This window comes from Zerene cesonia, chromosome 11 (genome assembly GCF_012273895.1).
Source record: "Zerene cesonia ecotype Mississippi chromosome 11, Zerene_cesonia_1.1, whole genome shotgun sequence".
Taxonomy (NCBI): Eukaryota; Metazoa; Arthropoda; class Insecta; order Lepidoptera; family Pieridae; genus Zerene; species Zerene cesonia.
Window position 1 is genome coordinate 2,083,204 of NC_052112.1, and position 12,855 is coordinate 2,096,058.

A 12,855-nucleotide genomic window follows, 5' to 3' on the forward strand; every position below is an offset into this window, starting at 1 on the left:
TCTTAAAAACAAGATTTTGGATTTTGAATTGGTTACCTCTTATTGGATAATTTTTAATTATCAAAATCTTACAATTGGTCTCTTTAAAGTTCTTTGCAGGCTGATTGGTAAACGAAATGTCAAACACAAAAAATATTCTACTTGATGACTTTGACATAAACGAATCGTGTATGACTGTGATGTGACTTTGACTTGATTATAATGTTGCGAGATATAATAAGATTCGCCAACCCTAAAAATTTAATCCATTTTATTTTTTTTACACTTAAACATTTAAAAATACAGTGAAATTCAGATATTTACATGTTTAATGCGTGGTTAATTTGTAATCATGCAGTTACCGAAAAGTTCATTTCAAATTTTTTGCTAAAAGTAAGTAAATTACAGGATTTATGTTGATTATCAAAATGTCATGAGCACGTGTACTCCGTTGTTCAGTCTTCTATCTTTTGCTGTCTGTCAAAACAAAATATTATGAATTGCGTTGTGTAGCGTTGTGCTACAAAATCTGATAGACTGATAAATTATTTCATGTAATTTCATTTTATAGCAATAGCAATGTCGTTAGTTTTAACTAAAGCAGCCCTTGCGTTAAAGAATGCAGAAGCTAACTTTAAGGTTGTAAAGTTTGAGGCGCACAAACCTAAGAAAAAACAGAATTTAGAAAGTGAACATACAGACACTATTTCCAATAAACCGACCGGACCATCGAAAGATTTAGACTTGAAGAAGATTCGACATGAGGTAGTTAAATTTGGCATGTCTGGTTTTGATCCTACGAAGAAAGAAGAAGCCAAAATTGCGTTAGCGGTAAGCTTAGGTAAGAACTTAGTGTCACTTATTTTGTAATAATTCTTTTTACTTCCCACAAAGTAGCTGTACCGCATGGTTTCACTCGCGAACGAATCCGCGGGCAAGTTTTTATGTAGCTTATGTATTACTTTGGTACATAGACTACATTATAGCCAAGTATCATTTTAATTCGTCCAGTGATTTTCGTATGAATGAGTAATATTATATCTTTACCGTTTCAGGGGCTAAACCTCCGAAAAAAGCATATGTTAATTACAAAGAACTTATGAGTAAGAGAAAAGAGGAGAAGCAAAAGGAAAAAGAAGAGAAAGAATTGATGAAATCTAAGAGCATAATGCATACAACTGGCCAAAAGAAAAAGAAAGGCTCTAAGAATGATGTTGGTCATTTCTTGAGCAACTATGGCAAGGTACAAGATTTATATTTTATTTAGCTGATTTAATTTTTAGTTTTATAGCATTGAAATGCTTTATAAATGAGAAATTTTGAAAGAATAGAAAATATTTTTTCCTGCCTCGTGATCAAATTTTTTCTATTCTTTCAAAATTTCTTATTTAGCTGATTGTTTTTATTGGATTGTAATTATATGAGCATATATTTTTTCTTGTATTTTTCGATTATCATAAATACAAAGCTTATTTTATTTCTTGTTTTGAATGATGATTGATGATTGATTGATGGAATGGGCACCCCACTTAGGCGCTAAGTTGAATTAGTTTCTGGTGCCGTGGGATTTTAGGTATAAAAATTATCCTATCATCTTTCTTGGGTCTTAAGCTAGGTTTACCTTTACCATATTTTAATCATATGGGTTTAGGTGTGCAGAAGAGACAAACAGACTGATAGACCAAGTCACTTTACTTTACTAATACTAAAAGGGATTTTAAAGAGGGATGGCAACTTTGAAAGCTTGAGCCCCATAAATTCTATTAATAATTTTTTTTGTGTCATTCTGTCTTACTCTATGAATTCTACTGGTATACTTTGCATTTAACTTGATTGAATGCAATTGATAAGAAATATGTCAGAAAAGAGGTTTTGTCCTTTTGTATATTCAACGAGAAAAAATAAATTTAATGATATTGGGCAAGGACTAGGATTTTTTATGAAAATTCCATATTGAAGTTTATAAAATTGTACATTTGGTGGTCTGTAAACAATAAATAAAAAATCTTCTTAACATATATAAACTAGCAGTTCCCGATACATATATAGCCTATGTCACTCAACAGAGTTGCAGCTTTCTAATGGTGAAATAATTTTTTAAATCGGTCCAGTAGTTTTTGAGTTTATCAATTACAAACAAACAAACAAATATAAATACAAATTCTTCCTCTTTAAAATATTATTGTAGATGTATATTCTGTGTTGCATTGTTTGTCCGCGATGGACCCCTAAACTACTCACCAATTTTAATTAAATTTGGATACCTTGTGCAGTTGGATCTAACTTAAAAGATAGGATAGTTTATATTATTTCAATTGGGATAAATGACTACCCGGGCGGAGCCGGAGCATGCAGCTAGTTTTATATAAATAATTTAATGCTAATACTTGAGGAACTAATGTAACTTAATAAAAACATACTTTTTCTTGTTTTTTAGGTGCAAAAGAAGGATTTGAAGAAAGTTAATGACAAGAAATCTAAGAAGAAAAAGAAATGAAATAATTAGTTAAACTTGTAATTAAAATAATTTTATGAAAGATTTTTTATTATAACTCATGTTTAAACATTCCTGTGGTTTATTATGTTACTAATCCTATAGAAATATCTATTCTATCATAGGGTGGATAAGTGTGTGGTATGGTATCGATACCATATTCATTCCAAAAGTCAATTTTTTTATATGTAATGAGCAAAATCTTAATGTACATATAAATTACAAGTCACATTGTTTGTCTGTGATGGACTCCCAAACTACTTAACCGATTTTAATCGATATTGCGCATCATATGCAGTTTGATCCAACCTGAAAGATAGGATACTTAGATTATTTAAATCATGATAAATGACTACCCGGAGCCGTGGCGTGTGTTACATACATTCAACGATTCAACAAAACTTAAAAAATAATTGTAAATATTTTTTTTAATTAAAATTTCAATCACTTTTGATTGGAGTTTACAAAACCTTTATCATCAAATTTGCAATGAAATTTTTTTTATTCTGAAAGTAATTTGATATAAAATAATATATATAACAAACTTTAAATATATTAACGTTTTCACACTTTAATGTTAATTGTCGAATTAATTAATTATGCATATAAACAAATAAAATGCATGCAAATCATTAGATATTACATATCATTAATTAATCTATTATTAGTCGAAAAAGGGTTATAAATTAGCCACGTAATTTAACCATTTTAATTAACATGTGAAATGTGATTAGGGCTTCATATAAATATACGTATTTCATCAGTTAACTATCATTTCGCATTCGAACTTCGTTTGAGTAGAACCAACTAGCTATATTTTAATAAAAATGGACCTTCATTTGCATCTAAGTGTCGCTTTCCGCGCCCTTGATTATAAATGGGGAACTCCAATAGACCTTGATTGTTCTACAGACCTATCTTCGTGCAGCCCAGTAGAAATCGACCTTCCCAAAATAACGTTTTCATCTGAAGAATATTTAAAAACCGTGAAGAGGACAAGATTGCGTTTAAAAGCTAAAAGGATGGACTCATTCAGCGATATTTCAGTGTCGAAAATGGCTTCAACCAGCGACTTGGGGTATTCTGAAACAATCAGTGTGAACTCTCTTACTCTAACTAATTCTAGAGTGGAGTATAATACATTTAAGGGCGACGTCACCAAGGGAAAAGTTAATAAGCCGCACAAGCGACGGTTTAACAGTTTGAAGAAGATTTTAAAGAAGATTAAATTATGAAGTATTTAATATTTCACACAAGTTTTGACAGCCTGTTGGAAATAAATGGTCACTGGCTCCAGGATTGAGAATCCTACATAGTCAGAAAAACTAAATGGTTAAAAGTCAGAAAGTTATAATCCCGCTTTAAGCGAGGGTTGATGGCTATTGTTTTTTTATTGAAGATGATGTATCTAGTTTAAGAGAGATTTACTGTTTTATTATGTTGCTAATTATTTGTTGTTCTTTAAATAAATTTATAATAATGCACTTTTATATAAAATTGTTTTCTTATTAAAACTTACATTCACCAATGTAAGTTTTTTATACATATAAAGATTGGATAAATGAACCTTACATATGAACCTTAGCTTCGTGATAAGTGAGTACATTTATTAAGTTGGTGAGAACTAAGACATTTTAAATACCATCTAAAGAATTGCACAACTTTAAGGTTTAAAGTAGAAAAAAGTCGAGGGTCGTTCTCAACTCTTTTCTTCTTTAAAAATAATCACAATTCATTCATTTATTTATATATTTATTCAGACGTTTAAATGTGGAATATATAAACTAATACCCTTTTGAAACTCGATAGGAAAGTATACGTAAACTGTAAGAAATGGTTAGTCTATACGACTGCAAGCTGTAATTTTTAAATTTAAACGTCTTAATCACACTTCACACTAATATTAAAAGCTAGGTTTCACCCGCGTAAGTCTGTATCCCGTAAGAATATCGGGATAAAAAGTAATCGTTTGTGTTATTCCATTGTTTGTCCAGCTATCTACGTACCAAATTTCATTGCAATCGGTACTGTAGTTTTTGCGTGAAATAATAACAAACATCCATACATACATACATTCAACCATACTTACCAACTTTCACGTTTACAACATTAGTAGGATGTGAAAGTTAGTTTGTTTGCTGGCAATCACGTTGAAACTGCTGCACAGATTTTTATGAAATTTGGTATACAGACAGGGTATGAGCTGATTTGGGTGATATGATACTTTTTATACCGATTAAATGCTTCCTTGGGATAAAACAGGAATCGTGATATCGGGTGGAGGCGGGGCGGGCGTCTAGTCTTAAATAATGATAAGAAATATTCTTCTTTGCTTGAATTGTGTTCAGGATCTATGCATAAAAAGGTATCCCAACACTTTGCTCAGCTAAATAAACAACATTATATTATTCATATATTAAATATGACATATAATTTGTGCTCCCAAATAAACTAGTCTTGGAGCATAGACGATAGAATTTATTCTAAGGCGAGGTTTTTAAACTAATACTTTTCACCAGTCGTCAATCTCTTCCTTATGGGAAAGGGTTTCTAAAAGCGGCAGCTCATTCGCAGAGGCACTACCTCTTGGATTCTTTACGGACGGTTCGCGTAATCGAGGCGAACCATCGGCTCAGTTGCCCGCCTATGACATAAAAAAACCCATGTTCATAGTCATGCAGTATATGGTATAGCCAAGTATATACAGTTTGCTGGACCGATTATAAAAAGAAATCAACGTATATGTACCGTGACGAATGACTGATTTATTTTTATATACTGATAAATCGGTCTAGTCGTTTCGGAAGAGTCTGTGGCTAGGTACAAACACTTAAATTATACTTCTTACATTCACCTTAAATTCACATGTTCTGCCTTACTCATATCATTTGGCCGATTCCAGACTTACCCGATATGCACACAAAATTGCATAAAAATCGGTCCAGCCGTTTCGGAATATGGTAACTAACATTGTGACTTGAGAATGTTATATACATATGTACATAGAGATTATAAATAGGTACTTGGTAAAGATGATATAGTTTCCGTAAAGTATGAGTCTATGCTTCCAAATGCTATATTTATCTGTCTTATGTGTGAAGTTTATAGGGCCGTCTCTTGCTTTCACCAAACGTTTGAATAGGTTTTAATACGAATATACTTTTATGCAAACTAAATAAACCTAGGAAAATAAGATGACGTGCATCTAAGAAGTTATAATTGGTTATGGGCAGTGTATTTAATCTTTATTCTGACTTGCTTTTGCCCGCGTTAAATACGGAGTAGTTACATAGATAGATAGATAATCACTCTATTAATTAAAAAAAATCATCAAAATCCGTTGCGTAGTTTAAAAGATTTAAGCTTACACACATACAGATGCTGGAAGCGACCTTGCTTTATACTATGTATTAATGATAGAGGTTACATTCAAAAACAAGATGAAAAAATCGAAGCTAGTAATTAATAATACAACTTTGATAAATCGAGCTTTCTCCCAATACTTAAGTACTATGACTCTTTCAGTGGCATAAAAACATTGAAAAATATTAAGATTTCACGTAAGAAAATATAAATATGAGAGGCCCAAACAGACCATACGAATTACCACTGTGAAAATGTATATTACTTATTAAATATTCATTAAGTTCATAAGAATGTGCATATGACGTATTAATTAGTCGCCTCAATGAACAAACGGCATATGAGTAATGCTTAATTAGAAGAGTTCAGTAGAAAAAATGCTTAATTAATTAATTAATCCATAACCCTTTCGGTAATTATTGCACAAATTAATAATTTGTATATAAGTGCATAATTTTAATGCTAGGACATTATTCGGCTTTTGGATTCCGCTGGTGCAACAACTTGTGAGAAAAATGGATCTGCATTTACATTTGAGTGCCGCTTTCCGTGCCCTTGATTATAAGTGGGGTACACCAGTAGATTTGGATACTAATACAGACATGTCAACGTGCCTTCCAGTGGAAATAGACCTACCCACCACTACGTTTTCTTCCGAAGAGTATTTGAGAAAAATTCGAAGGATATCCAAAGAAAATTCTAGACTTAGACAAGATTCCTGCAATGTTATGGAATCAAGACGTTCTGATGATTTGAATTTGGAATGCGATAGATTTTCGAAGCGATACAATACAGTGAGTGTTACGCAAACAGTTCTGAATGATTTGGAACGTTCGGAAACCTTATGTTTGAATCTGTCGAAAAGTTCATGGTGCAAACGACAATGTAGAATGGTGAAAAAGGTTTTAAAGAAGATAAAGTATAAAATGTCCAAGTTTTAAACTTGTGCGTAGAACTGAAAGTTATAAATCGGAAGTATCTTTAATTAATTATTATAAGTGACTATGTGGTTTAGAAGACCCTGTATAGTATCGACATGTTTTTTTAATTAAGAGTACAATTGCAAAAAGTATGTTTTATTATTTCTTTGTTATGTTTATTGAAAATAAATATTTTAAGTAACAAAGTTTTTTAATAGATTACCCGTTGGCACAGTAGCTAGTGTATTCATTCACTCGTACCTCCCATACCTTTACACGTCCATACCTCCCATAATATGCGATGCCCTTTATTTTCAGAGTGGTGATTTATATTCATATTATATGCATTGGAAATAAATGTATACATAGTGTAGTTTTTAGTTATACTGTATCCTTATTGGTCTATTTATTTAGTTCAACACTAGATGGCGCTGTTTTAAACAGTGCATCATCCATTATCACATCGTTCAATGATTTAATAAAATAAAATAAAATAAAAGTCTGTCTCATTAGGTAAGGTATATTTTAAAATAACTAATAAATATTTACATCAAAATATAATCATAAATACAGTAATATTATGCAGGCAAGTTCATTTTTACAATAAATAATTATTAACACATAATATAATTAAACTATATTTTATAATATTACACATAGGGTTCAAAATATTTAATAGCAGTCGTCATAGGTTTTTCGTTGATTTTGTTCGTTGCAATGGGATTCCTTACGCGCATTTTTATATCCTTAGGTTTAAGAACGCTTTTATGATTAGCGCTTGGTGGCCGCATACCTAAATAGTTCTTACTAGGCGAAAATAAAGACTTAGAACTTAGACCAGATGACTCGAGGAAGAAGTCAAAAGCTCCCTTAGTTTTATTTACAGATTCTGAATGGGACAGAATCATCCTTGGCTCGCACTTAACCGTGTTATAGGAGCCACTGTTGCTCCCAGAGGAATTACTCGACTCGATGTCAGAATTCCTTACAGATTCAGTCTCTAGGTTCTCTATATTCGAAAGGAGATCAGGTTTATTAGAAAGCTTAGCGTTTTTTGTGAGTCCCTTGTTCACCGCATTGTCGTGGCATTCGTGAAATACATTTTTTTCATTATCATTATTCTCAACATGGTTATTTAATTGTTTCTCAGGTACAGATAGAACGTGCTCAGTGACAACGTCGGACACGGAACCATCGCTGCTCCCAGAGCTGATGCGATATTCTTCAGCCACTATTATGTCGAGTTCATCATCGATTTTGAACTCCTCAAAATTTTGGGACAGATCAAACTTGTCTATGTCCTCGAAATATTCGGCTTTGTGCTGCTCCGCGTTGCTCGTTTGAATTTTTTCCGTGACATGGTTAAATTGGTTATCCAGGTCGGTGAGATTTATGCGTTTGCCGCTTGTCTTGACTCCTTTATTTATTTCAGAGAGGATTGAAGACACAGTGTTGCCCATTTGTATCGAACCTCTAGGATCAATTTTTGGTTGAAGCGAGTGTATAGAAAAATTGGCTAGATAACTGTTTGAGGGTGGGAAAGAGCGGTGATCATCATGAGTCTTTTCATCCTCATCAGGTATGATTATCTCAGTGACTTGCGGAAGCTTGGGGATGTCCTTATCACTGATTTTATTCTGTATCCGCGGCAAAGATACCACTTTTGCCACACTGTTTCTTTGATTTGTCGAATGTACTGGATATTGCTCATTATGAATTTCAACCGTAGGCTGCGTGAGAAGCATTTCTCTTTTACCGTTATTGACTACTGGAACATTTATCTCTGAAATGGAGCAGTAGTCTGGTTCAACGATCTTCGATGTCACAACGTTATCCACGTTTCTCTTAACATCTGCAACCCGTTGATTAGCCGCAACGGCTTCAGAGTCTAAAGATTCTGCCAACGTTTTGACAGTACTTTCAGTTTTCCATTTAGCTGATAAGTTTTTCGGCTTAGGCGGCAGTGCAGGAGGAGTTCGTGGCACTTTTCTTTTGTTAAATATCTTCATAGATCCATGGCTCTCTAATTTTGGTTCAAAATTGTTGTTATTATTCATGTTACGACTTTCAATGTTAGCTGCGATATTCTTTACTATAGATCCTCGTATTTTCGGGACGTTCGATTTATCGCTAGGTGGTTCTGTAGGCGGCAATGGAACAGGCTTTTGCTCTGTTGATTTTGTGATTATTGGTTCATATTCATTACTGTAAATACTCTGTATTTCATATTGGAAGCCTTGTGCAGTGTTAGGCACTTCGTAACTATGTTCAGATGCTGTCTCCAAGCTGAATTTAACTATTTTATTTGCTCTCTTGTCCGACCTTGGTAAAGTATTGTTACCACCGGTGGGCCTTATTTTATCGTCATATGAAATGCTATTTAATGTTGAAAATTGAACACGCTTAGTAGCAGCCTTAGGGCTTGGAGTTGGCGCTTCACTTGATTTAGAATTATCATTACTACTGTCATCTAATGAGTTCTGTAGCAATATTTGATTGACACATTCTAGAACAGGATTGTTTTTATATATCTCATGTGGAGGAGGATCATCCGCGTCACTTGTACTAGCATACCAATTTTCGTTGATTTCGTTTAATTTTTCTTGTTTGTTTGACTCAATATTGTTATTTTTAACATCAAATCGCGTATCAGGAGTATCTTTTTTAAGCATATTATTGCACAGTACTTCGTTCTTTGCTGATATTATTTCAGCATTTATTATTCCACTATTTAGGCCAGCTATCAAAACGTTATCACTATTAGGTTTCGAATCTCTATGATCCATACATTCCATATCTTGTTCCTGATCACTGACATTGCAATACCAAGGTTTCTCCTCTCCCTCTTCAGTAAGAACTTTATTTAAGAACAGTTGTCTATTCGCCTTTATTTCATCTGAAGCTTGTCTTTTGATACCATGCAACCTTTCAATTTTGGATGAAAAAGGTTTCTCAGTACTACTAACGGCATTTTCTTGTTCCTTCTTCGCAGCTTCACCAATGAGCTGGTCGATTTTAAGAGAAGCTTTTCTTATATCATTTGCTATCTGATTGGCAGTGACATCGTCATCATGATTGACTTGATAGCTCATACCGAAACAATCCTCAGCGCTGCTGCTATTATTTGTTTGATGGTTGTAAGATTTTTGTGTACTGTCCTGATGTTTGCCATTATTTTTTCTCCCCGAATATTTTCTAGATCTCCTAAAGACATCTCGTCTAACAAAAGCTTGCTTGTTTTTAATAAACGTTCCCTTACTTCCTACACTCGTTGTATTACCCTCTTCACTTGAACTAGTATTACAGTATACTACATCATTTTTAGGTAATTGAAAACTCTTACTAAGTCTAGTATTCTTTTGAAAAATGGGCGGTGATTTCCTTTCCCGGTAGCTACTACTTCTCACGAATGCGTTTGGGAATCTCGAATCTGTGCTCTCAAGACTTTGAAATTCTGGATCAGTTTCTATATTTGTTTGTTCGCTCGTGAACCCGAGGAGCTGTTGGCAATTACTGCAATACGACTTGCGTGCTTTCAATTTAATTATCTCTTCATGCTGTGCCTTAATAATTTTTTCCTTGTGATGAAGCGACACGCGTATTTGTTTCTGCTCTCTTGTAAGACGTGATTCTAATAGCACGAGAGAACGTAAGACTAAAGCGAGTTGATCTTGTCGGAGTCGTCTCTCTTGGACGGCTTGCTTCTCATGCGCCGCTAAGGCTTGTCCAGCCTCCACTAACTGGTGGCGTTGCTTCAAGACGGATTCGGACTGCTGTTGCAACGCGCTTTTCACAGCGTCCAGCTCCCTTCGCAACTCCATCGCTTCTGAACTGCTATCCATCTGAAAAGAAAAAGACATAGACGTTACTCTCAAATCTGTTCCTATAATTAAATGTCAACACGATTAAGATCGCAATTTAGCGGTAAAGACATTTCAATAGACGACTTACAAGGTAGATAGGTATAATGAAATGTCAAGTACGAGATATACACGTTTTTGCCGAAATTAATCATTGAACATGTGTTGCGCGAATAAATTCCTATGTCCGATTGAATTTGTAGTTTGAATATGAAAGGTTTAACGATGTTATTGTATACTTGGTCAAAGTCTAAGACGATAAGGAGGTCAATCGTAATGCGGGGCATCGTGAAATGTTATCGAAAGCGGAATCGAATGAGAATATCACGACTAATTTTATTGGACGACTTTATCCACGGAGATGATATTGAATTGCAGTATTCTATGTAAAATAACCCATAATCAAGTAATATATACTTAACTATGGATTATTTGATGGATATTATAAGTTTTTCTTTAATATTTCAGGATTAAAGGATTGATAATTAAAATTTATTGAAACATATTACATACATTCGTATGTAATATGCTATATTATGGAAAGCAATTGCTATTTCGTTTAGGTTTTCTACCATTTTTATTAAATAATTTAGCGTGATATATATCATGAAAATTAAAAGTGATTTTCCGTAAATGTTAGTGTTAATGAAGTCACGCAAGAAACTTGTAATTTATATATTGTTTCAGTAAAAGTAATGCATTACGCTGCTGACTCGGCATAACATATTTTGTTTTCATTTAAAATGGACTTTGTATTGTTTACATTCTGCTACGGCATGTATGTGTATGTGTGTATGAGTGTATGAGTGTCTGTGTGTATGTTATGTAATTTTACAAGTTCAACATTTTGCATTATTTTAAAAATAAACAATACTGTTATATATACTGTTATATATACATTGGAGAAATATTGAAAGACGAATTTTATTTATTGATGGATGAGCTGAAATACAAATCTATTTATTCGGGTAAAAGTAATTTTTCAATATACTTTTTTTATTTTTATTTAAGAATAGAGTTAAATTTACGTTGTTTATAAAAGGATCGACTGGAAAGAAGGAACGGACTAGGACGGGTTAGGAAAAGGAAACGATACACAGTGGCGTGTCACTATTTCACGCCGGTTCTGCGGGGGTGTGGTACTTCCGATGGTACTACCGGCGCGAGCTGGTCCAATTGGTGCCAAACCGTACTCGACTCCCACATAAAAAATTTTATTTATTCATAAGATTTATTCTAAACGAGTACACCAACCCGAATTAATAAAGAGTTGAAAAAACGTTTCGTTTCATTTCGAGTGATTTAAATAAGACTTGAGACACGCCCACGCGAAATAGTGAGAAACTGAGAAATGAAAACGAAAGCTCGCCTTATTAGGCCTTCATTACACGTCACATTCTTATACTTTCTTTAAAGTGATTAAAGTGAATGTAAAGATGAATTGTTTCCATTTAACAACCTTTAATTGGGGCTATGTATAGCCACAGGAAAAATTGTACAAATATAGTTTTTAACGTGGAAGTCGAGTACGCTTCGGCGAAATGAGCCACCTCCACTGGGGAGTACCACACCGCCAAAGTAGATCCGATCTTCTGATGTGTTTTTAGATGAGTGGGGGACCCTTGGACTTGACCCAGTCCATTCCTGCTTTCCAGTCGACAATTATTTTTTTGCCCCTTAATCCATAAAAGCGGTCAGCGCATTCGCAGAAGCACCTCTCCGAATGTTCATGGGCGGTGATGATCGCTTACCATCAAGCGAACCACCAGATCAGTTGCCCGCATTTCCATAAAAAAATTATATGTTATACTATGTATAATTAGTGGATAATTCATGAATTATCTTCGTAAAAAAAAACATACTACTTCCATAACCGACTTTTAAATTTATGGAAGCATGTACATCGATTTGATAAACAATAAAATAAAACAAAAGTAAAAATTAACCTTGATCCTTGATCTATTTTAATGCGTAAGTGTGTTTATTTGTTCCTTTCTTTCAGTTTCAGATCGCAACAGAGCGATTTAATGGTATTTAATGGCAGGAGTTTAGCCAGGAGAGTGACGGACTCTTATCGCGGTGAAATATCTCCTTCCCATTGGAATTTCCTTGGACTACGCGGGCGAAAAACTAAATGATACTTGATTTTATTTCGAGACAGTTAGACATTTTGAAAGAATAGAAAAAATTTGATCACGAGGCAGGATTCGAACCTGCGTATCTTGCCTAACCGTAGCAA

At 33.8% G+C, this 12,855-nt stretch overlaps 2 protein-coding genes across 2 annotated transcripts; one reads left to right on the forward strand and one right to left on the reverse strand.

Moving 5' to 3' along the window:
• Positions 1-415: 415 nt before the first annotated feature.
• LOC119830118 (uncharacterized protein C1orf131) lies at positions 416-2,507 on the forward strand. The gene is made up of 3 exons (XM_038352981.1): positions 416-820; positions 1,035-1,222; positions 2,417-2,507. The coding sequence occupies exons 1-3, from the start codon at positions 559-561 to the stop codon at positions 2,474-2,476; spliced, it is 510 nt and encodes a 169-aa protein (XP_038208909.1). The 5' UTR covers positions 416-558; the 3' UTR covers positions 2,477-2,507.
• Positions 2,508-7,279: 4,772 nt separating this feature from the next.
• LOC119829913 lies at positions 7,280-10,623 on the reverse strand. The gene has a single exon (XM_038352628.1). It carries the CDS (start codon positions 10,614-10,616, stop codon positions 7,407-7,409), a length of 3,210 nt encoding a protein of 1,069 aa, XP_038208556.1. The 5' UTR covers positions 10,617-10,623; the 3' UTR covers positions 7,280-7,406.
• Between the last annotated feature and the right edge of the window lie 2,232 nt (positions 10,624-12,855).